The sequence below is a fragment of the Atractosteus spatula genome, chromosome 22 (assembly GCF_055471065.1).
Source record: "Atractosteus spatula isolate fAtrSpa1 chromosome 22, fAtrSpa1.hap1, whole genome shotgun sequence".
Classification (NCBI taxonomy): Eukaryota; Metazoa; Chordata; class Actinopteri; order Semionotiformes; family Lepisosteidae; genus Atractosteus; species Atractosteus spatula.
The window spans coordinates 10,813,826-10,839,972 of NC_142727.1; the positions used below are offsets into that span (position 1 = coordinate 10,813,826).

The 26,147-nt window shown below is 47.0% G+C and overlaps 3 protein-coding genes across 3 annotated transcripts; all 3 read left to right on the forward strand.

Annotated features, from left to right (window-relative positions):
• The first annotated feature begins 146 nt into the window (after positions 1-146).
• dpagt1 (dolichyl-phosphate N-acetylglucosaminephosphotransferase 1) lies at positions 147-8,262 on the forward strand. The gene is made up of 9 exons (XM_088940019.1): positions 147-968; positions 1,604-1,724; positions 2,595-2,808; positions 3,432-3,578; positions 4,465-4,549; positions 5,256-5,444; positions 5,565-5,652; positions 7,036-7,191; positions 7,852-8,262. Exons 1-9 carry the CDS (start codon positions 814-816, stop codon positions 7,915-7,917), a joined length of 1,221 nt encoding a protein of 406 aa, XP_088796145.1. The 5' UTR covers positions 147-813; the 3' UTR covers positions 7,918-8,262.
• Positions 8,263-12,659: 4,397 nt separating this feature from the next.
• On the forward strand, positions 12,660-20,968 carry hinfp (histone H4 transcription factor). Its single transcript, XM_088939747.1, has 9 exons — positions 12,660-12,824; positions 13,400-13,626; positions 14,301-14,415; positions 14,590-14,742; positions 15,142-15,219; positions 15,987-16,107; positions 16,711-16,849; positions 17,144-17,268; positions 17,781-20,968. Exons 1-9 carry the CDS (start codon positions 12,668-12,670, stop codon positions 18,262-18,264), a joined length of 1,599 nt encoding a protein of 532 aa, XP_088795873.1. The 5' UTR covers positions 12,660-12,667; the 3' UTR covers positions 18,265-20,968.
• Positions 20,969-22,460: 1,492 nt separating this feature from the next.
• On the forward strand, positions 22,461-25,133 carry LOC148816797 (complement receptor type 2). Its single transcript, XM_088939462.1, has 6 exons — positions 22,461-22,548; positions 22,730-22,876; positions 23,334-23,501; positions 23,923-24,123; positions 24,370-24,397; positions 25,040-25,133. Exons 1-6 carry the CDS (start codon positions 22,461-22,463, stop codon positions 25,131-25,133), a joined length of 726 nt encoding a protein of 241 aa, XP_088795588.1.
• Positions 25,134-26,147: the final 1,014 nt, after the last annotated feature.

Genomic DNA, 26,147 nt, shown 5'->3' on the forward strand with positions numbered 1-26,147 from the left:
ATTACAAGATTTTAAGCAGAATGTGAGAGTCCAAACAAACATGGCAGCAATATAGCCTTGTTTCCAGATATCATGTTTTAAAATAACAGTTTGGAACAACCATACAGCTTTTTAATGAAAGCAAAAATATTATCGGAAGTAGACGTGTAACTAGGGAAGCGGTCCCAGGGCTCGACTAGGAACAAGGGCGGATTTAACAATCAGGAGCGGAGATCGAGAACCTTTGTATAAGCTGTCAAATTGCAATGCCAATTTACTGTGGAATAATTTATCCTGTCTGAATGACACTCGATCATGCCATTAATGCTAGCGCTGGTTATCACTTTTTTATGATTTTTGGATGAGCTGCGTATGAACTTGGAAGAGGGACACGACAGGAGTTCTCGTCAATGTGGGAATAAGTATACGGAGAAAAAGTGGACTGAATGAAAAAATGCACAACATGGAAATACAAGTGGATGGTTGTAAATTGTAACATGTACATTTATAAAAAGCTTTATAAATGGTGTCAAATGAACTTCAGTCTTTAGGAATAAATGACAGAAAACTGTCTACGTGGGCTAGATTAACGTGGTAGCTAAAACTAGTTCAAAGTTGGACGACCCTAGGGCTACGTAATGCGGACTAACACGATGTCAGCCGCTAGATAACGGACATTTGTATAAGTTCAGATGAGCCTTGCTAACAGCAGTCGTAGGACAGCAAGGAGTGAAAAAGAGACAATTCAAATTTGCGTTAGCTTTCCGTTTTTGACGGTTTCACCTGGAGCCTAGTATCAGTGTTTATTAAGATCAGCCGACGTGTTCTGCAAAAATGTCACCCCTACCCACCTTCCCTCTTCTCATTAACATCTGCATGTCGGCTGTGGGGTTCTATGCTACCTTAAAACTGATCCCCGCTTTCAGGGAACATTTCATCTCGGCCAGGCTGTACGGCGTGGATCTGAACAAGACCACCAAGAAGGAGATGTGAGTGCGTTGCTGTTATTCCCATTAAACTAAAACAGTCTTAGATGCAAGTGTTAAGAAGTATTACAGTAACATCGCTCCTGGTCCAGTAGTACGGTTAGCTGAATTAGATGTTGTCGTTTTACTGTAGCAGATGCTAAGTCATGCATTTAAGCACATGCTTTGAGATTCCAGGGGAATCAACTTCAAATTACACCAGAACCACGAATCACGTTGCTAATCACTGTTAAGGGTGGCTGAAATCCGCACTCTGACGATTTAAATTGAATCTGTCTAGGCATTTCCTTGCATTTCTACTTGAGTCTGTCCTTTTTACATCCACTGAATTGTTTTTCTATTTAGCAGAGACTTTCTCTGCCAGGGGTATTTGTTATCTTCTGCTTTGTGTTCCGGAACCTTCCTAACAACATGATAGTTTCCCCCCTTACTCTTCAACTTGGTTTAAAGGCTTAACAAATGAAAAGAATTGAGGTTACGCAAATGTGGCTTGGGAGCTTCATGTTATGATTTTTAAACTTGATGACGGCGCAGTGACACTGTCTTGATGATTTGCTCTAGTGCTGTTGTGGTTCTCAGCACGCAAAATGTTCCCGTTAAATCAGAATATGGCCGCCTGGCGGTTTGTCTTCCCCCAGCCCCGAGTCTCAGGGAGTGATCAGTGGCACGGTGTTCCTCATCATCCTCTTCTGCTTCATCCCCGTGCCCTTCCTCAGCTGCTTTGTGGAGGAGCAGTGTCAGCGCTTCCCCCATAATGAGGTGAGAGGGGCCACAGACTGCGCTCTTCACAACCGGACACGATTGAAATCTGGAGATTTTGTCTTAATTTGAAAAAACGTCCATATCCACAAAACAAAAACATTGTATCTAGTGTTCCGGTGTTTTTAAAAAAAGTGCATTTGAGTTTAGTTATTTTAATGTACGTTGGGATTGCACCTGCCCTGGATTGTAATGCCCTCCGTACTGTATTTTGCTTGGTGGCACTTTATCGTCAAGAACGCGCCCCACATGGGTAAATTCCAGCACTCTTTCACGTCCTCCCAGGTTGATTGTGAAAACAAGGGTAGTGAGCTCGCACGTTTAAGGCTCGAGCTGGTGCAAGAGCCGGTGCTGGCGTTTGGTGCGTCAGGTCCGCAGGAACACTGGGCCAGAGCACGAGTGAACTGGAGTGAGTGGTGCGTCAGGTCTGCAGGAATGCTGGGCCAGAGCACGAGTGAACTGGAGTGAGTGGTGCGTCAGGTCCGCAGGAATGCTGGGCCAGAGCATGAGTGAACTGGAGTGAGTGGTGCGTCAGGTCTGCAGGAATGCTGGGCCAGGGCACAAGTGAACTGGAGTGAGTGGTGCGTCAGGACTGCAGGAATGCTGGGCCAGGGCACGAGTGAACTGGAGTGAGTGGTGCCTCAGGTCTGCAGGAATGCTGGGCCAGGGCACAAGTGAACTGGAGTGAGTGGTGCGTCAGGACTGCAGGAATGCTGGGCCAGGGCACGAGTGAACTGGAGTGAGTGGTGCGTCAGGTCTGCAGGAATGCTGGGCCAGGGCACAAGTGAACTGGAGTGAGTGGTACATCAGGTCCGCAGGAATGCTGGGCCAGAGCACGAGTGAACTGCAGTGAGTTTTCTCTCCCCTCAGTTTGTGCAGCTGATCGGCGCGCTCCTGGCGATCTGCTGCATGATCTTCCTGGGCTTCGCCGACGATGTGCTCAACCTGCGCTGGCGCCACAAGCTGCTCCTGCCCACCATGGCCTCCCTGCCCCTGCTCATGGTCTACTTCACCAACTTTGGGAACACCGTCATCGTGGTGCCCAAGCCCTTCCGCAGCCTGCTGGGCCTGCACCTGGACCTGGGTGAGTTCGCCTTGCTTTGGCAGCACATGTCCGCTAAACCTGGAGCGATACAGAGCAGATCAGCAAGGCCCCCTGGGCAAGGATGGCAGGTGGGTGAGTTCGGAAGACAAGCCAGGAGGTGCCCGCACCCCTCTCGTCTCCAAGCCCTTATTCTTCTGTTCTGTGCTTTGTGGACGTGATTCAAATACCATCTGTACTACTGAGAGAAGAACAGGTCTCTTTCGCACTCACGGACTTCAGGTTCCTGTTTTTAAGAACTGGCGTAAATAACATGGAGAGTAGATGCATACATTCATTATTGCTTCCGTTGCCTTGATTCATCACTTTATTCTTCAGTCGGAAGAATCAAAGCCTTTGTGACTGTAAATGCAGATACATCTTGACTGACACAATAGAGTAGTGCTATGGTGTCTGGATCTTTAGCTGGAAGGCTGTGGGTTCAAATCCCAAGTGGGATGTTCAGTGTTCATTGAGCAGGGCCCTTTATTCAGATGGCTCTTGTAAGTATATAAATGCTATATGCTGCTATATAAATGGGGCTAACATTCTATATTGTCATAGGAAATGCTAATTTATTCTCAGTTGGCTCATGCGGTTAAATTAAAGGTTTCTGATTGTTGCAGGTATCCTCTACTATGTGTACATGGGCATGCTGGCCGTGTTCTGTACCAACGCCATCAATATTCTGGCCGGGATCAATGGCATTGAGTCTGGCCAAGCCCTGTTCATCTCTGGCTCCATCATCCTCTTCAACCTGCTGGAGCTGAACGGTGAGGGGCTGAAGGAGCCAACCGAGACTCTTAAAGCCACAGACAAAGAGCTTTTGCTCATTCTGTACACCCTCTTGGATTTTTATTGCCATTACAATTATAGATCACATCATTTTTTTCCCCATTTAAATGACCTACTATGCAGTATGTATTAGGTCATATTATGATATAATATGCCACTTTATAGAAAAGTACCACCTGTGGTGTTAAAATGTCCTAAGAGTTTACTTTTTTTTTCCAATCTGTTAAATTCTGGAAATAAATAGTAACTGTGCATTAAAAGTTGCAGACATATGTCAAGTTTAAGTTTGTTTGCTGCAGAGGTTGTGTTAACTGCTTTTCATTTAGAAAATCAACAAAACATGTAATTTGTCCAGAGGAGCCCAGACTTCTGCATACAACTGTATACACTAGCATTTTGTTTGTCTTTGCTTTGTCTTGAACTGCTTCCCCACATTGTATAGAAGATGCAAATAATGTCGCCACGTAATCTCCTAAGTCTTCTTCAAAAGCAGCCTCTTCTAGCTCAGCATTTCCCATTTTGTATTGATAGTGTTTGTGTTTGCTAACTGCATGCAGTACCCTGCACTTGTGTACATTAAAGCTCATCTGCCAGGTGTTTGCCCATTTGTGAACGTTATCAAAATCTATTTGAAAGTCATCTGCCGTTTCCACAGAGTTGCTTCTATGCTATTATATAGTTCAGGCGAGGGGCCATGTATTTGTGATCAATGTTATCACAGAAACAGAAAATCTGGTTGTTTGTGTCAGTCTGTACCACTGGGAAATTTAAAAGAATTAAAGGCTTGCTTATCCATTCATCTCCCACATGCACCTTCTCGATCTGACCTGTAATGAATCAAACGTTTGCCACTGTCTCTTACAGGGGACTACAAAGACGACCACGTTTTCTCCCTTTACTTCATGATCCCTTTCTTCTTCACCACGCTGGCTCTCTTGTACCACAACTGGTGAGGCCCTGAGGGGTTTTATTCACCTTTAAGCACTGGAATTTGAAGCACAAGCCGAACAGTTTTTTTCTCCAAACAGAACCACACAAGACCAAGAGTTAAACGAGAAGGCCGTGAGAGCACATTTAAAGGCAAAACCTAGCAAGCTGAGAAACGGATGAGGTTTTTCCAAACATTTAATTAAAAGAGTCATTGAATGAACACTTTAAAATGCATCAAAAAGTCGGGACAACTACCATAAATTGAGGTTGATAAGATTCTTGTATGACCCACACTGTGACTATGCTGTTTATTTGTCTCCACCTCTCAGCTTGATACCTAGATATGCCAGTGCGCGCAAATTAAAATTCACAACTTTTACAATTACCAGTGTTCTGGTCTTCCCTCTCTTAAAATCAGGAGTTATCTGCTTGCTGAAAACGCAGCTAGAGATATTACTCCTGGTCTAAATTCTTGCATTCAGGCTTTCTGGGTGAACCATAAAAAAGGCTTGAGTGCAGCCAGAGCTGGAATTCTAGAATTCCATTCCGCTAGACATTAGAGAACAATAGACAGGCAGCGTGAGTTCTTTTAAGTCGAAGTCGACACTTTTTCTTTAGTAGCGGGCTGGGGTGCTCAGGCTTAAAGAGCACTGCGTAGAAATAAATTGACTTGAATATTGGTTCCTCCCCCCCCCCCCCCCTTTCCTCTGCATGGTTTGCTCCAGGTACCCATCCTCTGCCTTCGTGGGAGATACCTTCTGTTACTTTGCGGGGATGACCTTTGCTGTGGTGGGGATCCTGGGCCACTTCAGCAAGACCATGCTGCTGTTCTTCATCCCCCAGGTTCTCAACTTCCTGTACTCCCTGCCCCAGCTCTTCCACGTGGTGCCCTGTCCTCGACACCGCCTGCCCAGGTAAAGCAGCACGCCACAAGTGGGCGTTGTTAAACGTAAGGAAAATGACAGCGAAACAGTTCACAGAAGCTCACGCCTCATCTCTTGTACTTTATCCTTTTCACTTCCTGTCACGTCAAGGCTGAATCCTGTCACTGGGAAGCTAGAAATGAGCTACTCCAAATTTAAAAGCAAGGACCTGTCCAGGTTAGGAGAACTGATTCTGAAGGTATGTTTCTCGTGCGTATTGATCAAAATCTATCTGAAACGTATCTCTGTTAATGTCTTGTGAGTTTGAGATCTTAGTTCTCTTCGGCAGCTGTACTGTGGAAGAATGAACAATTTTAGACCCTGACTCTCTGTGGTCATTAAAAATCCCAGGGTGTTTCTCAAAGAGAGCAGGGGTGTAACCCCTGCGTCCTGGCCAAATTTCCCATTGGCACTTCGTCGTGGCCTCCTAATAATCCCCATCTCTGAACTGGCTTCATCACTCCTCCCCACTGATAGCTGATGTGTGGGGAGCGTACTGGCGCACTGTGGCTGCCGTCGCATCATCCAGGTGGGGCTGCACACTGGTGGTGGTGGAGGGGAGTCCCCATTAGCTGTAAAGCGCTTTGAGTGGAGTGTCCAAAAAAAGGGCTATATAAGTGTAAGCAATTATTAATTATTATTATTATTATTAATTTGAAACACTGTGATCTGCAGCCATGTTGTGACAGAGTAGGACAGTACGTGCTCTGTTACTCCCCTGGATATTTTATATAGTTACATGAAGATATGTAATTAGTTGGGATGAAAGCACAGTTAAGTACTCTACTGATTTTTCTGCTTAACTAAGCCATACATGTGTATTTTAAATAGCCACAGCCTTGTACTTTTTTCAGGGTATTGGATTTAACATAGATATTGCAGATGTACCACTTATATAATTAAACGTGTTCTGACTGAATATCCTTGGGGAAGGTATGATTTTTTTAAAGCTTCAGCATCTTGACCTTCGATGTCTTTGTTTCCCGGCTCTAGCCCAGTGGCTCTCAGTCCTATTGCTGGGAGGACATTGTCTCTTATCGTTTCTCCTCCAGCTGTGTTCTTATTGCAGGCAAATGGGCTTAAGTATTTTTTTTTTCGGTTTATGTGTGTTTTGAAAGTATCTTTCAGCTCTTGAAAGGTTTTTACAAGGTACAGTGTGTAATTGGTGTATTACGTGCATCAACCCTATTTCTGCCATTTCTTGAGTTAGGTTTCAGGGGTGGCAGCTGAAACGTAACTGATTCCACTTCGGCAGAAGGAAAAACCGCTCATTATGAACCACACGCGAGCATACCCAACTGCGTCCCTTCACCATAAATTAATTGCCAATTAAGAGCTTTCCTAGTCGGAAGCAAAGGAGCAGTTTCTGAATGAGGCCCGCATAAAATTGAAAACGATGGATAAGGGTATTTTGGGGAAGTGCAGCAAAAGTGTTCAAGAAGCAGGGAGATCGTGTGCTAGCCCTGGGGACTGAGGGCCCATCGTTTCACGGGGGTCCCCCAGGGGCAAGCACTTCTCCAGACCTTCTGTAGCGTGTACCTTGTTTCCTGGTCTCCCGCAGTTTCCCCTTTCTGTCCTGCAGGGAGCGGGGGCGGTGCGACTGGTGGAGGTGCACAGAGCTGGGGATGGGGAGGACGAGTTCATCGAGTGTAACAACATGACTCTCATCAACCTGGTGATCAAGGTGCTGGGCCCCCTGCATGAGAGGACGCTCACTGTCATCATGCTGCTCATACAGGTGACCTAGGGGCTGGGGACAGTGTCACTCATTCAAGGTTCCTCTCTCTGATTGTGTCCTATTTAACCATCCTTTCATTCAGCTGTATTCCTACTTGTAAGTTAAATGCATCTTTCTCACTCCTTAATACTAACCCCATTTTTTTTTTCTACAGTATATACATTTATGGACATTTTGGGTGGCCTGATTACAATCCCTTTCAAACTCTGGGCATTTATGTCATGAGGTGTTCTCTGACGGAAGCCTGCAAGCTTTATAATTAATACAGTGATTGAGCCAGCACGCCTGAGATGGCATTGAGGTGATGATAGGAACAAACTGTGGATTTAAATCAAAAAGCTTATCATCTGTAACACCTGTTTGTAGGCCTCCTCACCGTTTAAATTAGAATCCACATTTTAATTACTTGATCTGAGTGCTTAATTTTTCACAATAACTGTTGCTCCCAGCTTTAACCAGATGCTGATTAAAAGATTCCAAGTAAAACCTGCAGCCCCTAACGATCCGAGTTAATCACCCGTTTAAATACTAATTGCCCCCATATTCGCCTCTAAAGTGTGCTAGCTTTAATTTAGCTTAAGTTTTAATGAGGAAGCGAGCGTGATTCCCCCGATTGGTCATTCTGACCCCTGACCTCTGGATGACCTCTGACCCGTGCAGGTGCTGGGGAGCGCCGTGGCCTTCGGGATCCGGTACCACCTGGTGCGCCTCTTCTACGATGTCTAGACGCCACACAGAGAGGCCCCTGGGAAAGAGTGCGAAGAGAAAAATCCATGTTTGTCTTTTTTTTTTGTTTGAATTACTTAACTGTCCACTACTGTGAAAATCCTGAATGTTGTTGATGTTTGTTTTTTTTTAATTTACTCCTTGTATCTTTGTTCCTGATCGGGTGTTAGTGTGGTGTACATTTCTGACGTTGTTGCAATGTTTTTAGCCACTCTCTGTCCTCACAAGTCAGTTTGCTCATAGGTGAACTTAGATGTCATGAGATGATTTGGACTCTGGCGCCTGCAGCTTAAAGAAGGAAGTCAGAAACCTGCCTATCAAACCGCTGGAATAAAAGTGAGTCCTGAAGGGTTTTGTTTTTGTCTGGCTTAATCTAGACCCCCCACCTTGCACTTGGGTCTGTGCCATCTTCGTCCCAGGTCTGTCACTGTCGACTGCTGTCGTCCGAGACGAGCCCCCAGCAGTCCAGGAATGAGTGACTGAGTCAGTCACATGCCTGGGTGAAAACATGACGAGGTGGCCTGCTAACAGACCTTTTCCATCTCATATCCAGATGGTTGGCCATGACTAGGAATAAAAACAGAAAATGTTAGTTATGGGAACCATGTAGCATGTATACACAGATTTTCAAACTCGACATGCCATAAATGAGTTTAGAAAATGTATCATACTAATTTTGGATTAAAGTATTTTTCTAATGTGCTCTGCACATTCATCACCTTATTTATATGCTATGAGTATGTTGTCCTCATCTTCTGTGTCCTTTGCTAATGCATCGATGCATTGCCAGCCCAGATCTTAAAGTTTTTACAACTGGATTCCAGTTTGCATCTTTTTAAGATATACAGAAAAGTGGTCAGACCTGGGGCATTTATCTCTTCTGTTAGACCAGTGCAGCTCCTGGAGGGTCTGTGTGGCCGCTGGCTCTCTAACACACTTAAGCATGACCTGAGGAACTGGGAGAGTCCTTGGCATTAGTCCACTTAAGTCAATAATCAGGGGCTGTACATCGGTGAGAGCTGCAGGAATTAAAACCTATAGCTGCACTGGCCTTCTCCTGCTCTGCCGCAAATCGACAACGCTGTGGTATGTAAACAAAAAAAAAATACATATGTTAGAAACAACGAAGGCATCATCAAATTACTTTAACGTGGTTTGTGTTGTTCACCTTTTACATCTTGAATATATAGCTCTTGAAGAAATTAATGAAATGCTTTGCCCCCATGATGTACGGTTTCTGTGCTACTGTAAGTATCCCTTCCAGTTGACCCTTGAGGATCTGGGACACTTCTACGTGTAGAATTTCCTGCAGCTTCACCAGCCCAGTGATTGCTGCAGGGCTGTTCTATCCTGGTCCCGGAGGTTCAGCATCTGCTGGTGTTCACTCCAACTCAGGTCTTAATGTGCTCAATCAGCCAGTTTCTGAGTTAGCTGGCCCAATTTAACAGCTTCTTCCAGCTTTATAGGTGCTGCTTCTTTAAAGAGATCCAGAAAACCTAAGCATAGTGACCCTCCAGGACCAGGTGTTGGACATCCTTGGAATACAGGCTTCCGTCTAAGCATGTACAATCATGAGTCAACATCTTACTGAGCATTGCGCCAGCCTGAGTCGCAAACAACACTGAATATGAATACGCAGTCCATTTGACCCCATTGAATGACTGTAAGTAAGAATCAAGAAACAGATCAATAAAAGTATTAGTTAAATGTTGTGTTGAGTTTATACATAATTATCCTTAAAAGTGCATGGTAGTGAACCATGGAAGTAGATAACATTGATCTAAAATCTTAATATGGGATGTACTTCTGACACACTGATATAAGATCTGAGCAGTGCATGTTCCATAGGTTTACAACTCTGGTCGTCAAAAGAAAAAGGCACCGTCCTTCGGATAAGACGCAAGACCGAGGTCCTGACTCTGTGCTCATTAAAAATCCCAGGGTGTTTCACAAAAAGATTAGGGGTCTTACTCCTGTGTCCTGGCCAAATTTCCCTCTGGCCTTTAGCAATCATGGCCTCCTAATAATCCCCATCTATGAACTGGCTTCATCGCTCTGCTCTCCTCCCCACTGAGAGCTGGTGTGTGGGGAGACTACTGGTGCTCTATTGCTGCAGTCATGTCATCCAGGTGGGGCTGCACACTGGTGGTGGTGGAGGGGAGTCCCCATTACCTATAAAGTGCTTTGAGTGGAGTGTCCAGAAAAAGCGCTATATAAGTGTAAGCAATTATTATCATCATCATCATCATCATCATCATCAAGGACCTGAATCAAGCAGTTATCAACAGCTGCAGACCTGTGAAAAGTGTTCTATTGATCCAGTTTGTTTCATTAGATCATTACAAGTACAAGCAGAACAATTATCTAACTGGCAATCCAGGAGCCTCCAGGTTTTACAGGATAAGGGAACTGCAGGCTTTCGGCACCTCCCAGCTAATAAGTAGTTTAAGGTGCCAAGGTGTAAAACCATTCCACAAACCCAGACTTCACAGGCATTATGAACTGGTTGGCTCTGGCAGCTGTATGGCAGGAAAGCTTACAAGCAAAAGATCCATCATGCAGACTTGATTGTTTGCAGCTAAGTGATCTGAAAATCGTATCCAGCCATTTCTCGAAAGCCAGAATATCACTTTTGCACAGTTAAAAACTCTTCCTGAGTAATATATGCATTTCCCTGACTACCAACAGATCACCAACCTAGAATAAAGTGGTCACATGGAGCATTAATTGTACTGCATGTAGTTCAGGCACACTAAAGACCAGACCCCTACAGTGCTGAAATACACTCCTTGTCCTGGAGGGGAAACGTGTCTTCTGCTTTTCATTCCACCCTGGAATCTTAATGGCCTTATTCAAATCAGCTGAAACTAATAAATGATCTGTATTAGCACCGTTTGTAGGTTTTTACCCACTAAGATTACCCGTGAAACCTGGTAGGACCCAGGCAAGGGAGCAGAATACAGTACAGTGTGAAACTGGCTTTTCAACATATCTGAAACTACTTAAGTAACATCAGTGCATATTTTCAATTTTGCCAATACAATTATCTTATCAGCTTTAAGATTTTTTTAACACTTGTCCATATTGTAACGTTTTTAATGACCAAGTCATATGTCATTCTATTGCTTTTCACTGTTGATGCACTTTCCAGTTTCTCTTGGCAGACTTAAAAGCAGGCATATGTTGCCCGGGAGGGTTTCCATTTTAAAGATTCTCCTGAAAACCGTGCTCGGTACGCTTGGAAAGTGCATTGCACAAGTTAACCACTTGCAAGCGCGTATTAGTTTGTTCGTGAAAAGATTTAATCAATCCCGTTATTTCTCGCCCAATTCATGACTTTCATGAGTGGGACAACACACACAGTACAACCCCCATTTTCTTGAATATGTTCTTAAACTAATTTAAGAATGATGTAAATTCAAAGAAATAATAATAATAATATAGCTGTTGGGAACCTAATTCAATCACATTCATTGACCCTAGTTTCTCGGGGGGGAAAATCTAGCAGACGTACTGTTTTCCTTCCTAAGACTTCTATTGGTCCTGAGCATTTGTCCGGTTTATCCAATTAGCTACATCAGCAGTTAAAGACACCTTTCCATTGGACAGGACGCTTGCCAGTTACGACAACCTTTCAAACACGATTGGTTACAGCTGAAAGTGGGAGTCGGTCAATGTTGAATTGTGCGGGAGAAGGGGGTGGACACTTGAAGTGAGGTGGAGGTAGGAACTGAAAACGTTGTTTTTTAGTATCTGATATTTAGTATGGCTTTGCCTTTTCAATTATGTTATTTTATATCACGTAAACGCTTGTATTAGAAATTGCATAGTGGTCAAAAGTGCTTTCCGTTGTACCTAAATGCCCTCACGATAATATTGAGTTACTTATAACTCTGGCGAGGGTCTGACACGGTGTATAAGTTAAAGTTCCTTCTGTTTTATAAAATAGTTTATTAACATTAAGGGAGGGGTTTCTCGATTGTTGAATGCAAACGTGCATATCGCCGTGTTGAAATTAGGCATTCATGCCGCAAGGAAGGAACCGGATTTTCAAATCAGGTTTTCTGCAGCTGAAAATATTTGATACTTCTGCCCATAATGCGGTGTTGTACAGCAGCTTAGAGTGGCGTATATCACATTTGCATCATGGATGCATTTGCATTAAGCATGGAAATCTAGAGTTCTTGACTGCCTAAAATGGTATGTAGAATGTAGAAATAGTATTGTTTATTTTTCCGTAAAACATCAATACAGTACGGCTCGTCACTTCCTTATTAAGGAATCGTGCTGCATTTGACAAAATCAGGCGGTCTCTGGTGTGGAACCAACTGCGTAATGTGGGATTTTAATAATTTTCACCCTTAATCCCAAGAACTCGTGAACTATGTGACTTTCCAATACAAATGAATACAGTACGGAAATATGCTTTCCCGTCGGTATCTATTTTAAGTGAGGGTTTGTTGAATTTATTAAAAGACTTGTTCTTTTCGTCTATTGGAAAAGAAATACTGTGTATATGTATTTTTAAAAATATATGCGCTTAATCCGGACGACTAATGTTTAAAGTGCTTTAGTACAGCACCTTAAAACTGCAAAGTAATGTACAATTAACCTAACCTGACATCGTCGTGTGAAGTTTCTAATGTTTTAGGGAACGTACTGTATATGGGCACGACGATAAGAGCTGCGTGCGACCCTCTGCCGGTTCTGATGGGCTGGTGGTTCTGCTCCTCCCCAGGGCCCAGGTGCGATGGCTCCTGGGAAGCGTGCGAGGAGGGAAGAGGTGCAGTTGTGCTGCGAGTGGGGACCGTGCCAGGCCACTTTCACCAGGATGGAGGAATTCTGTCAGCATGTGGGGGAGCATCTGGAATCTCTGCAGCTGGAGGCCGAGGGGAGCGAGATGCTGGGTGAGATTTTGGGATTGGGAAGGGGGAGTGTCTCGTACCGGGTGTTTCTTTTACTGGCTGATCTGTAAAGGTATTGTAATTCGGAGAGATGTGGGGCAACTCTGCCATCAGTGGAGAAGAATGTAAAATCTCACAGCAGCATCTAGATTTTAAGAAGATTTTTTACAGAAGCTTTTTGGTGCTACGGGGGAAAAAATGCATTTAAATTAGATAATATTGCTTTGAAATGAGAAACAATTTTGCGTTTAAACTAGTATATTTTTCTCTTGTGGTGCTAATAAGCTTCCATAGATTTTAACATTTGCATTTAACTGGTTAACTGTATTCATACAGTTTTGTCTGTTGTGCACTTGATGTCTGAATAAAAGGCTTGTAATGCAGAGTTAAAATAGTGCGGATGTTTTATGAAATCTAAATTGATGAGAGCTGGGTATAGAATTCACTAAAATAAGGCTGATCTCTCGTCGGAGTGTGCAGGTGAAAGGAAAACAGTTCCTGTGGAGCTGGGGTTTCAATGCTCGGTAGAGAGTTTCACAGTCCCACGCGGGGCGTGTTTGCTGGTGTTCCTGTTCCAGAGGAGCGCAGCTGTCTGTGGCGGGACTGTGGGTTCTGCTCGCTGGAAAACCCCATGGAGCTGGTGAGGCACATCTATTTCCACTGCTACCACACCAAGCTGAAGCAGTGGGGCCAGAGCATCCTGAAGAGCCAGCCCGACCTGGGCACCTGCACCTTGGACCTGCAGAACCGCAACATCGTCCCCGAGATCCTGGATAAATTCCTGTGCCAGTGGGAGCACTGTGAGGTGAGGAGGGGAGGTGGGATGCATCCCTCTGTCCCGAGGGATTGGGGGAGCAGGGACTAAGGGGCTGCGGGAGGGGGGGAGGAGTACAGTGTGTACAGCCTAGCAGATTGTGGGATGGTGGGACTTGGCCTGCAGCATGAGAGAAGAGGGATCGTATGGTAGGGTCTCGGCACCTGCAAATTTAACATTTGCAAATTTGCTCGCTCACGATTCGGTCTGGCCAACGAGGTCTTGTATGCAGCGCGGGGAATGACAGGCTGGAGATGACAAGCTCACTGGTAGTTTTATTGCCCTTTTCTTGACACAAGGAGAGAGAGAAAGCGCAGGCATCCACTGAATGCAGAGGAGGGATTCATGTTGCTTATGTTAGCGGATTACTATAATTTTGTGATTACTGTTGTTTGCTTTAGTTCATCAAAGTTACTTTAACTTAAAGCCAGTACTGTGGTTATCGTATAAGGAAGGGTAACTTATGTCTTTTAACCTTACAAACTATATATTGTAGTACATAATGTGGCAGTATAGGAGTGGACTTGGTAACTGTTATATGGGAACGTGGCTGTTTGCTAATGTTCTCTGCACTGAATCCTCGCAGATTTTGAGACCCTGCCGTACAGAGTTAAGTGAGGCTGCCCACAGCGTGAATCGTACGAACTGTTTTTACTTTTCTCCAGCAGGCCTCCTTTGAGAACCCGGAGTGGTTCTACCGCCATGTGGAAATGCACGGCCTGTGTATGGAGCTCAAGTCCACCAGCAAGGAGGAGCCTGTCCTGCGCTGTGGGTGGAAAGGTGAGGGCGAGATTCCCTGAGGCTTTCCTGTGTGTTCGCTGGCGCTCAGTTTCTCTGCTTTTCTCTCTCTCTCTTTGCCTGCGGAGGTGGGGGGGGGGCATCTCGATTGGGCCTCATGTCCCCCCTCCCCTTCCCCGGCCTGCGCGCCTGATGGTGGTCTGTCTGTCCTCCCAGAGTGCGAGGCGACCTTCAAGGGCCGGTTCAAACTGCGAGAGCACCTGCGCAGCCACACCCAGGAGAAGGTGGTGGCCTGCCCCACCTGCGGGGGCATGTTCGCCAACAACACCAAGTTCTTTGACCACATCCGTCGGCAGACCACCATCGAGGGTGAGCGAAGGGGGGGGGGGGGGGATGTCGAACAAGCAATGTGGAGGGGTGGGGTTGGCGGTTGTCTGATGTGGATTGTTTGAACCCAGTGCAGTCGATCTTACAGCAAATTGTAGAATAAGAGGTTAATTCTGAGACACAGCTCATCTCGTTTTAAATGATCAAATTTGAACCTTATTCCTGATTATATTAAGTTGACTTGTTTCTTGTATCATGTGTATAAATATTTGTTGCTTTTGGGCAATCGATGTCTGTATTCAGAGTTCTGTAGGAGAACTCTGGTGTTCTTTGCTGAAGATCCTTGCGCTTTTTCTCGCTGTTTTTTTCTGTGTCTTTCTCCTTCACCCAATTCTCCATTCATCACCTTATTCCGCTCCTTGCTTTCTCTGTGGTCTCCAGGCCAGCGGTTTCAGTGCTCTCACTGCTCCAAGCGCTTTGCCACAGAGAGGCTCCTTCGGGACCACATGAGGAACCACGGTGTGTATCAGTGTCGTATTTGCCTGCTTTTGTTTGTTTTTTGGCCCCGGTCTTGTACCTGAACACGCTGTTCCATTCTTGCACAGAGCAACGCCAAGCAGGATATTGGACTGTGTGTCACCCAACAGTCGGGCTCTGTTTTCTCAGAATATTTTTTTTACCTTGGGGCAAGAGCCAAAAGATCCATATGGAATGAAAATGTCTGGTCCAGTCAAGCCTTAATTACACCAAGTTATCTCTTAAACTATTATTATGTTTGAAGTATGAGAAAATCTTCTAGACCAGCGCATAATATCTCTGGTGTAAGAACACCTGTCTGCGCCTTTGTGGTCATTTAGGGTGTTCAATTAGGGGGACAGTGCATTTTCGTGCATGAAGCTTTGCCTTGTACAAAAAGCACATGTTAAGAGAATTGCAACGGAATTGTTACCCTTCACGATGCCAACCCCTGGAGGAATGAATTGGTCACAAAGAGACGCTCCACTAACTCGCCCCCAAGTGAAAAGTGAAAAGCTCCCTGATCAGTCGTGATCGCTGCTTATTCCTTGTTTTTACAGTTTTCATTTTTCATGAGTCATGCAAACATGCCTTACGCTACAGAATAATGGAACACCTGAAGAAGGCTCCACAGCTGAAACGTTGTGATTCTTGTCTTTTCTGCCTGGAATAAACCTTTAGTTGTTCCTTTGCAGCTTACACAGCTCCCTACTTGAACTTCTGTTACAGCATACTGTCCATTGTCTGATTGTCCTTTCTCGTCCTGCCAGTGAACCATTACAAGTGTCCCTTGTGTGAGATGACCTGCCCGTCCCCCTCTTCCCTCAGAAACCACATCAAGTTCAGGCACAGCAACGAGAAGCCCTACAGCTGCGAGTACTGCGAGTACAGGTAGGGGGCGCTGTCCCCCTCTCTGGGCAACCCAGGGTGGAAAAAATCAGGCTTCAGTCAGTTAAAAGCGTCTGTTTGGAGGAACTGAATTGTTGCTATCATTCTTAGAAAGAAGTCTTGAGACCATCTTGAGTTTTGAATGTAAGAAATCTCTCTCTGTCAGCATTACTTATAAAACTGCAGCGTTGCATCACCATGGTGTTTCCTGGGTGCTGTGCAGACTGCTTTCCGTATACAAGTTTGCTGTCTTAACAGCACAGGGTGCGTGGGCTTGTGTTTTGTGTTTGAGGTGTATACATGTGGGTTTTTGTTTGTTTCCTGCAGGTGCTAGCCCTGGTAGTCTGTTAGTAGCGTTGCTGTGTGTTTCTGCAATATGTAGTATGTTGCGTGTGTTGCTTAAGGTAAATGTTACCTACAGTTTGTATATTGGGTCTCGTTCCTGTGAAGACAGCCTCTCTTCGCAAAGCGGTTTCATCCGCTTCAGTTTTTCGCTGTCAGGTGTGACGGGAGATAAGCCTAACCCTGACCTGAAATGGCTTCAGCTGCTCGGCAGCAGTGCAGTCTTACGCCCTGAACCCCATGCCCTGCGTTTGTGCCCTGCAGCTGTAAGAACCTGATCGACCTGCGGAGGCACCTGGACACCCACAGTAGCGATCCGGCCTACCGCTGCGAGTTCCTGGACTGCAGCTTCGCCACGCGCTCTCTGCACTCCATCAAGTCGCACTACCGGAGAGTGCATGAGGTGAGAACGAATACAAATCTTAACCCAAACCCATCCTCGCCACTCGATCCGCTGACCCTGGAGCGTTTCGGTTTTAGTGGCTTCCTGCTCCTGCATCTTTCTTCACACCACCTGCTAGAACGTTGCAATCAAGTATTGGATTTACTGGTTGCTGCTGTTGGCCCTGGACATGAATCTGTTCTGGGGGGTTAGGGGGTGAATTGGCAAGGCTCAGTCCTGTCATATTTCACAAACACCGCTATGTCGGAAGCCTGGGCAGGTTTGCAGGCTGCGTCTGAACTCCTGTCCCCGCAGGGAGATCTGACGCCGCGGTACAAGTGCCACGTGTGCGAGAAGTGTTTCACCAGGGGGAACAACCTCACCTCCCACCTCCGGAAGAAACACCAGTTCAAATGGCCGTCGGGGCATCCCAGATTCAGGTACGGTCGCAGGCGGGACCCGCCTGCACACCGCCGAAACGCAAGAGGCGTGCAAAGCAGACGTGGGTATACGTGCAAGGGTGAGAGATGCCTCCGTGCAGCAAAAAGGAGTAAAAAGGTGCAGTCCAGGATCTCGGCTGCCTGTACTAAGACACGCAAATTTGAGTTCCGTTTCCTCTGAGGAACTTGGAAAAAGTCCTGAGTGCACGAGGTTATGCGCGCATTCTCATTACAGACGCAAACGTCAAGGGCTCAAGCACCAGTGCAGGTATATAGACGCAAAAGCACCCGTGCAGTATCGTCCGATCGAGCTGAAAGAAATAATTGTTCTTCCAGAATCTTTTGAGAGCAGCTCTGGAGGACGGTGAGCTCCTTGAATACACAGCGGCAAAAAAAATAACAAACAAGAGGGCGTTTTTCGAATCTAGGTGGGCCAGATCGCATGAGATTTGAGTAAAAAAAAAAACAACAAACGTTCAGGTTTAAGCGTTCCGCCCCTCCTCCTGTCTCAGGTACAAGGAGCATGAGGACGGCTTCATGCGCCTGCAGCTGATCCGCTACGAGAGTGTGGAGCTGACCGAGCAGCTGATGAAGGAGAGGCTGGCGGCGGGGGAGGGCGCGCGCCCGGACTGCCTGGAGCTGGGTCCGGAGGCGGGGGACGCCGGCGCCCCGGATGGGTCCAACAGGGGACCTGAGGACGGGGAAGCGCCGGGGGTGAAGGTGGCAGGCGCGAGAGGGATCGTGCTGGAGAACGGAGCGGGAGGAGGACCGGATGACGGAGGGGCACAGGGGGAGGCGTTGAGTACCGTCATCCGGGTGGAGAACAGGACCAACGAGATGGGCGAGAGTGAAACGGTCTATTACGTGCTGACCAGCAGCAGCCCATCACAGGCCCCCGGGACGGAGGGGGCAGGGCATCGGGCCGAGGAGGACGGAGGCAGCGTGATGCTGCAGCTGCAGGACACGGCGCAGCATCTGGGCATGGAGGTGGTGTAGCGGGCCCGGTGGGGGGGGAACAGGCTTTGCGTCAAACCTTCGGCACGGAGAAGAGCCGTCACGCGCTGCGCTGCGCACGCGGGCGCTCCCACCGGACTCGAACAAGACGGGGACGGGGGGGGGAGAACAGGAGGCATCTCGCTTGTCCGCCATTCGCCATTCCATCTGCAACGCAGCGAGATGCACAGGCCATGTCTCTGGCCGTTTTATTCGCTTTCATTTGTGGGCTTTCCAGGAAGAGATTCGCCTTTCAGTGATGCTGGGGACACATTTTCAGGCAAGGAATATACAGGACGATGCAAAAGTGCATTGTTTTAAAGTGAAGCTGCATGCTTGTTCTGGGTTTTCTTGTAAATTGTATGAGTAATGAGCTTTTTATTTTATTTTTTTTTACTTTTTACTTTTACTGGATGTTAATTTTGATTTTTTTTTTCCAGTTATATAAAGCTGTTTGTTTTTGGGTTTTTTTAATTAAGGTCTTGAATGTGAACATCCTGACACACAAGGGTGAGTAGGATGTGTGTCCACATCGGTACCATATTGCTCGGGACCACTTGTTGGTACTCTGACTTAATCAGCCCCAGTGTCGGCTGGTAGAGTTAGTCTTGGTCTCCAGACAGTCTATGTCACTGGAACCAAAGCAGTCCTGCTCATGTCTCACAGCTGAGGACCCTGTGACCGCACACGGGGGGGGGGGAACGTGTAGGCAGACCCCTCCATGCCTCATGCAAGTCACTTGTTTTAACACCTCGCAGGCTGCTCAGTCCAGCCCCCTGCTGGGGAATCATCACTTTACTGATGGCTCTGCATGCCTGCAAGCTCCCAGGAGGCCACAGGGGGCAGTGTCACCGAGAGCTGAGTAATCCCACCCTGGACTTGACACTCGGCTGATCCCGGTAGGCACCACCTAGTGACATGTCCCAGGTTGTAACCCTGCGATCGTAGAGCCTAACCTGACCTGGGACCAGCCCCTCGGGAAGCCCAAAGTAACTTTTTTTGATAAAAGCGATTTGGAGTATTAAGCAACTATCCATGAAATCCATCCTTCTGAAAAATCCATTGAATGAGTTCCTGTTACTAACAGTGTTAGTGGAAGTAGTTAGGGAAGTGGTGTTGAACAGTTAGGACTCAAGGTGGTGGGTTCAAATCCCAGGTGAGACACTGCTGTTGTATCCTTGAGTGAGATCCTTCACCCACATTGCTCCAGGAACATACCCAGCTGTATAAATGACGATAAATGTAAGTTGGGCATCAGCCCAGTAAATATAGAACAATGACAACTGCCATCATGCCGCTGGCCATACACTGGTGTAGACTGATGTTCCTGTCAAATAGAAGGAGTTTAGGACAAGCTGCTGTGTTTATGTGAACAAATTTTTTTTTAATGTGCTTTCTACTGTACTGTCTGTGCTTCTTCAGGGAAGGAGAATGATATGTTTTTTTACGTCTCTTTTGACTTTAACTTCGCATTGTTATTGAACTTGAAGTCTGCATGGCAGTCTAACATCGGCTACACACTAAGGCAGCTGTGTCCTTTGTACTCTGCATCCCAGTGAATCCTGATTAGTGGTGGGTGAAACAGCTGCATTTTCATGGAGTTTCCTTACTGGTTTATTTTTGCATGCCACTGGTGTTTCGTAAAAAAAAATAATTTTATGCCACATGAGTTTAGAAATGTGAAAAGCTTAAGATGAAATTTGTATAGGTTATATTACCCTTGGTTTTTGATTCAAAAAGACACCTTATTAACCTGAAGACGTATTAATTGTCGTCTTTCTGCCAGTCTCTCGTAAATTTCCTATGAAATTTCTATTTGAGTTTTGCACTAATGGAAAGCCCAATGATCTGCACTATGGCTTGCATTCCAGACTGCCTGACATCCTGCGAACCACTAGAGGGCACTATTGTGCTGCAGCATTATACCCTCTCATGAATACTTTAGTAAAGATAGGTCACTGGCTGGATTCAGTATGCAGTGGTAGTCAGGTTGCTGAAAAGATTTCTTCTGTCTGGATTGCTAAAATGCTTCAGTGTGCTTCCCCAAGAGGTTTAGAGTGGATTATGGGTGGGCAATGATTCCTATAGTTTTAATGGTCTTATACCCATGTCTTGACTTATGAACATAGTCCGTCCCTCGGACATGAAGGTGCAAATTTGTAAACCAAAAATGCAATTCCTATTCGTTTTCATGCACAGCTTTCTGATTCTTTCCAGTGGCCTGGACAGTCGTCCAGTATTATTTTTATCCTGAATTGTCAAAGTAAAGTAAGAACACTATTGTTAGTGTTAGTTTGTCCTGTTTGCTCTAATACAGTAGGCAAGAGAAATGTCTACACTGTCTAAGCACGCAGATGCGTTGAGGACATGTGGCGGGGGAGGTCACGCTCTGAGGGTATAGTGTCTTCCATTTGGCTGTGATGGGCGTGCCGTTGTTGTAGCGCAAATTCTCTTTGCAGCTGCACCAAACAGGCGTCGCAGTGCGAGGGGGGCGGGTGGACAGTGAACGAGCTGCAGCCAGCAGGAGAAGCGGACCTGTAGAAACAGCAGCTCTGATCCTCGGAGAGCCCTGCAAGTGAGCAGTGTTTGAGCTACAGTAGGCGTCCCACATGACACCTGGGCCAGGAGGAAGCTTCTGTTTTCTTTTCTTTGCAATGTAAAATTTTGTTTTGCAACGCAGTATTGCTGTATATAAAATTGGTCGGTGTATCCCTGGGTTTTTTGTTTTCCTTTCTCGTGCCTGTATTTTATTTTTCTGGTTTTCATATATATGCAGCATGATCTTTAATGAGTTCTCAGGGTGTTAGTTGTCAGTTCAGTCCTAAGAAGAGCAAAATCAACAAGGTCATTTTAACTTGAACTCGGTTCATTCTGATTTTTTGGAAACTAGGTTCATACTGCAGAGGAAAGCTCTCCGTTCTCATCTTTTTAAGGCCCAACACTTTGGGTGGAGCTCATTATATTTACTGTAGTGTTTAGGCAGAGGAATAATCGACTTCATAGTTCACCACAACCTACGTGACTGAAAAGGAATTAAAAGCCCTGATTAGATTAAATTAAGCAGGTTAAAATATGAAGCAGATGCGCTCCCATACAACTGCAGTGTAAATGTTTTAGAACAAATATTGAGCAAATATCCTGGAATGGACAGGTGTTGTTAACATGTCGAAGTTTATAGCCTGCATGGTGTACTCTCCTCTGGTATTCACCCCCAGCCAAGACAGCAGGACCCTTAAATACCAACATAAGCTAATCTGCTTAGTGGACCCACCTGCTCAACAAACCCACATTATCCTGGGAAAAGAAATCGCGTCTCAGAGGAAAAACCACTGTCTTTTCAACTTCTACCATGAGCCCAGTGAGGCAAAGGGCTGAATGTGCTGAATTTTTCCATTTGTGGGCACAATGAGGATCAACTGTGGTTTGTTTGGGCTCCGCACTGTTCAAGCACACAGGAAAGGCTGGGTCTGATTTGTTGGTTTGCTGGTCTTTGCTTGTGTGTCATGATATCGAATGAAACCAGGTTTTACAGCTTGGAATTGGTCTGGTTTCATCCAGATGATTTTCCCTGCCTTCCTCTTCTGCCCTCTCCCCTGGCGATTTCTGCCGTTTATCCGCGTTTAACGGATTACTCAGGGGCTTAGGGCACCAAGCACATGACTTGCTGTCTGTTAACCAGGGACTTGTGTCGGTGGGAACTCGGTGGTTTAAACGGGAGAGCCTCTGCACGAGCTTGGGATTGGGACACACTTAAAGGGAGATGGAAACAAAGCCTGTGTTTATTTGTCAGTATATTCGTGTCTCTGCAGTTGGAAAGTGAAGGATCGTAAGAAACGCCGGCTTCCTTGGCATATGTTTAGCTCAAGGTTGCTTGCTAGCACCAAATGACGATCTTCCGATTAATATGAAGAAGCTGGGAGAGAGGTAAAGTCTCCGTTTCAGTCATCATTTCCTTTGCCTGTTTATGTTTGGGTGAATATATCCAAAGAGGGGACCCAGTTCAGAGAAGATTGGTTGGCAAGTCAATGGTGATCCACAAGTGGTGTCTTGGCAGATGCCTGCTCTTTGTGATCTTGTGGCTCCAGGTGAGAACAGAAGTTAAAGAGTCAAGTAAGGGAGGGGGGGACAATTAAAGAAGGCTCTGCTGAGAGATTGGCAGCCAACGATGAACTGAAACCGCAGCCCGACAGACATTCGCCATGAGGATGGGGCCACTCCTGCTGCTGCTGGGGTCCTTGCCGGGGGTGTTCGTGCAGGTGCCGGCGGAGGAGGAGGAAGGGAGTGGCGGTAAGGCAGGAGCCTCTTGTTTTTGGGATAAAAATATGTGATTTATTCAATTCAGTGATCCGTTTTAGTGCAAAACTATTGCGATTCATCTCTCTATTCTGGAAAGGCGCCCCGCTGGCTGCCCTGTACGGACTGGTGAGCTCCTCTTGTCCGTGTTGACTCCCTGCTCTGCGATCTGCAGGCCTGGCGCTGTTGGAGCCCGACACCTACTGGTCGGGCACAGCCCCCCTGTGCCTGGGGGGCTGCCGGGGGAAGCACAAGGAGCTGAAGAGAGACCGCTGTGGGGACGGCAGCTGCTGCTGGCTGGGGTCCAAGTCCCTGTGCCGAGGTAAAAGAGTGACGCACTGACCCTCATCCTCACCCCAACCCTGCAGTACGGACCTATCATCCGAGCCGATCGCTAAGTGCTTCACCTGTCATGTAGAATTCACTCCTGCAGTAGAGCTGCAACTGTACGTGTTCTTGCCAAGGCCCCAGTGCTTAGTAGTGCTTTAAGGTTCAGTGAGGTAAATAGAGGAATTAATCGTGTGTGTGTGTGTGTTATTTATGACTTTTCACAGGAGGCTGACAATTGAGTCATTTCCTAAAAACCTCTTGACCAGTTCATTGTACTTTAAATCAGACTTGTACTTTTGCTGTGATCTATTGCAAGGAGGTTCCTGTAAAGGGTTTTTTCATTTCGTAATTCCATGATAAAGCAGTTTATCGAAACAGTATATGAGGAAGAATGGAGAAGAGGCTGTTGTGTTCTTGTGACTGCTATACTTGCGCTCCCCACCCCCCAGTGAACTGTGGGAAACCCGACGCCGACTTCAACGCGCTGGTGTTCGGGAACGACTGGTGGGTGGGCTCCGTGGTGAGGTACGCCTGCCGGCCCGGGTTCCTGCTGGTCGGAGACCCTGCCCGAGCCTGCCAGTCGGACGGGAAGTGGACCCCCAAGCCAGCTTGCGTGCGTGAGTGGCAACAACTGGGCCCACTGCTCACAGAGGCCTGGCGCACGGTCGCCATGGCGTCGGCGCTGTTTCTACCTGCTGAGCTTCGAAATCCATGCTCGTCTAGCCTAACTGTTTGTTTTTTCTGTTCAACACAGAGATAACTCACCAGCAGCTCCACCAGTAGGTCAGGTTCATAAACCTACATTCTAACGTCTGCAGCTAGAAAAACATTTTTTAATATGGGAAAGTCGGGGTTTGACTTTTGTTAAAACATTGTTATTAAATAGACATGGCCCAACTCAGCAGGATATGTACTTTCAAGGTGTCCTTGTGCCCTGGCCTTTCTTTCAGACACCCACACACCTTTTACCTCATCCTCTCACTCTCCTCCCCCCCCCCCCTTTTGGCACTGTGGCCATTCTGCTCCCTCTCCCCGCAGGGATCTGTCTCCGGGGGCGGCTGGAGATCAACGAGAAGGACATCGACGGCAGCTGCTCCTCCTCCTGCTCGGCCAAGAGGCACCTCGGGCCGCTCCACCACGGCTGCGCCAAGATCGACAACTGCGTCACCAAGCAGTCGGGCTGGAAGCGCTGGTTCGTGCGCTGCGACTACTGCGAGTGCGACTGCTTCACGCCCTGCGGTGAGCCAGCCGGACCCCGCCTGCCCCGGACCCAGACGGCTCGCGCCCCGGCTGCCGCGTTGCACAGACATCCGAGGCAGCCGAAGCCGTTACCCTTGACGCGTAGAACTGGGAGGGGGCGCGGTCGTGGGTATGGCTGCCTCCCAGTGCCTGCGGACCTGGGTTCAGTCCTGGACCCGGGGTGCTGTCTGTGTGGAGTTTGCATGTTCTCCCTGCATTTCTGTGGGTTTCCTGTGGGTGTTCCAGTTTACTCCCACAACCGAGAGGCATACTGGTGGGTTAATTGGCTTCTGGGAAAAATGGCCTTGGTGTGAGTGTGTGTGTGTGTGTGTGTGTGTGTCCTGTAATAGACTGCTAACCCATCTAGGGTGTATTCTGCCTCACGCCCGTCGCTTGGAGAAAGACGTTATGGTTGGAAAATAACTGTGTAAACTTGCACGTCATGGCATTAAGTGGTATTAATTATATGATCCGATTGGTTTGCTCTCCATGGCTTTCCAGGGTCCGTCTGGTTACCTTCCTGTGTTTTTCCATGGTTTACCTGTCATTTCATTCTGCTGTCTTTGATCTCCTTTCACCTCGGTATACCACATTAATCTTTTGCCACATAGCGATGTTTGATCAGATAAATCTGATTTACTCCTGGTCTTCACCATAAAGCTGCCTCATTTTGTCTGTATGGCGGGTATATCAGAAAGGAGACCCTTTTGTAGGTACCTGGAGTTTATCTGTTGTGCAGTAGTTTGAATTCACGTGGGCTCATGTCAAGCTTCCGTCTTACATCAATGGCTTTAATGAACTACCATCAGGCAGAAGCTGTCTCCCCCACCCCCCGTTGTTTTTTGCAAAAATCAACACTGTCTTTCTCTCCCCTAGCTTTGTCTGGTTAAGACAAGAGCCTCACTCCTCCCTCCAGGACAAAGTGTCTTTTAATGACGGAACTGCAGAGAACCTTCACCCTCATCAAGCACGCCAGCGGACAGTTGGATCGACCAGGGCTTCCTCGCTAGACACCAGTTTCCTCCAGCGGCTCGGGTTCACGTTGCCCCTCTTTAAGAGCAGAGGGTTTTTTGGGGTGGTTTTTTAGCAGCCAGGACCAGCTTGCAGGCTCGCTCGTCTCTGCTCGAGTGAGGAGAGGCCGGAGCCGCTCGCAGACTCTGACCGGCGAGCGTGCGAGCCCAGAGGAAGAGTTGAGATCACACTGTGGCACTGCAGGGGGGAGACGCGGGAGCAAAACAAAAAAAACTCTTGACACGTGTCCTGGACCTTGCTGAACACCCCCCTGGATTGTCAACAGCCCTGGACTCACGCAGGACTGCGGCGTCTTTGCTGGTTTGCTGCTGGAATGTAAAGACCTCGTCTGACAGAATAGCGGGGAGGGGTTTCGTCTTTGCTGAGCTCCCCTCGGAAGTGGAACGCGACAGGAAAGCACCGAGAACCTGAAAACTGGCTTCCTGAAAGCCTCAAAGGCAGGGGAGAGGAAGTGACTGGGAAGCAGAAGGTTTGGCGTGCCAGGGAGGGAAGAGAGCGGAGCCTTGTCTGTCCGATCTCGACCGGATTAGGGATCTGCTTTCAGCCCACCTGTTGCCTCCATCTGCTCCAGACGAGCAGTGTGAGGAGCTCAGGTCCTAATCGCATTATTACTCTGTATTTCTCGGCGAGTGGTGGGGGGTTGGCTAAGTCGGTCCGATGAGACTGACGCACCCTTCCCAGCACCGCCTACGACTGACTCATCCCGTTCCGTTACTGGGGGCTTCAGGGGATGTCGTAAAGACATGGGACAGTGTGGGACGCTGCTTTTTTTTTCTTCTCCAAGCTCCGGACATCTGCATGTTTAATAGGGGATAGAAGACGTTATTTGCACCTCCATGGGAGAACTAAAATGTGTGTGTTTTCTGCATCAGTCTCCTGTGACGGACTGGAGGAGCGGGGTTGAAAAATATTGCTGTGTTTGGTGTTCAAATCTGGTCTTGATTCCTTAACAAAAGTGCAGCTGTAGATTGTTTTGCTATCCTGCCAAATGC

Bases quoted from the DNA above. Each gene is read 5' to 3' on its own strand.
- dpagt1 (XM_088940019.1), top strand. From the start codon at position 814: ATGTCACCCCTACCCACCTTCCCTCTTCTCATTAACATCTGCATGTCG. The intron at 5,653-7,035 runs GTATGTTTCTCG...TCTGTCCTGCAG, and splicing joins TAGGAGAACTGATTCTGAAG to GGAGCGGGGGCGGTGCGACT. The intron at 7,192-7,851 runs GTGACCTAGGGG...TGACCCGTGCAG, and splicing joins TCATCATGCTGCTCATACAG to GTGCTGGGGAGCGCCGTGGC.
- hinfp (XM_088939747.1), top strand. From the start codon at position 12,668: ATGGCTCCTGGGAAGCGTGCGAGGAGGGAAGAGGTGCAGTTGTGCTGC. The intron at 13,627-14,300 runs GTGAGGAGGGGA...ACTTTTCTCCAG, and splicing joins GCCAGTGGGAGCACTGTGAG to CAGGCCTCCTTTGAGAACCC. The intron at 16,108-16,710 runs GTAGGGGGCGCT...TGTGCCCTGCAG, and splicing joins TGCGAGTACTGCGAGTACAG to CTGTAAGAACCTGATCGACC.
- LOC148816797 (XM_088939462.1), top strand. From the start codon at position 22,461: ATGAGGATGGGGCCACTCCTGCTGCTGCTGGGGTCCTTGCCGGGGGTG. The intron at 22,549-22,729 runs GTAAGGCAGGAG...TGCGATCTGCAG, and splicing joins GGAGGAGGAAGGGAGTGGCG to GCCTGGCGCTGTTGGAGCCC. The intron at 22,877-23,333 runs GTAAAAGAGTGA...CCCACCCCCCAG, and splicing joins GTCCAAGTCCCTGTGCCGAG to TGAACTGTGGGAAACCCGAC.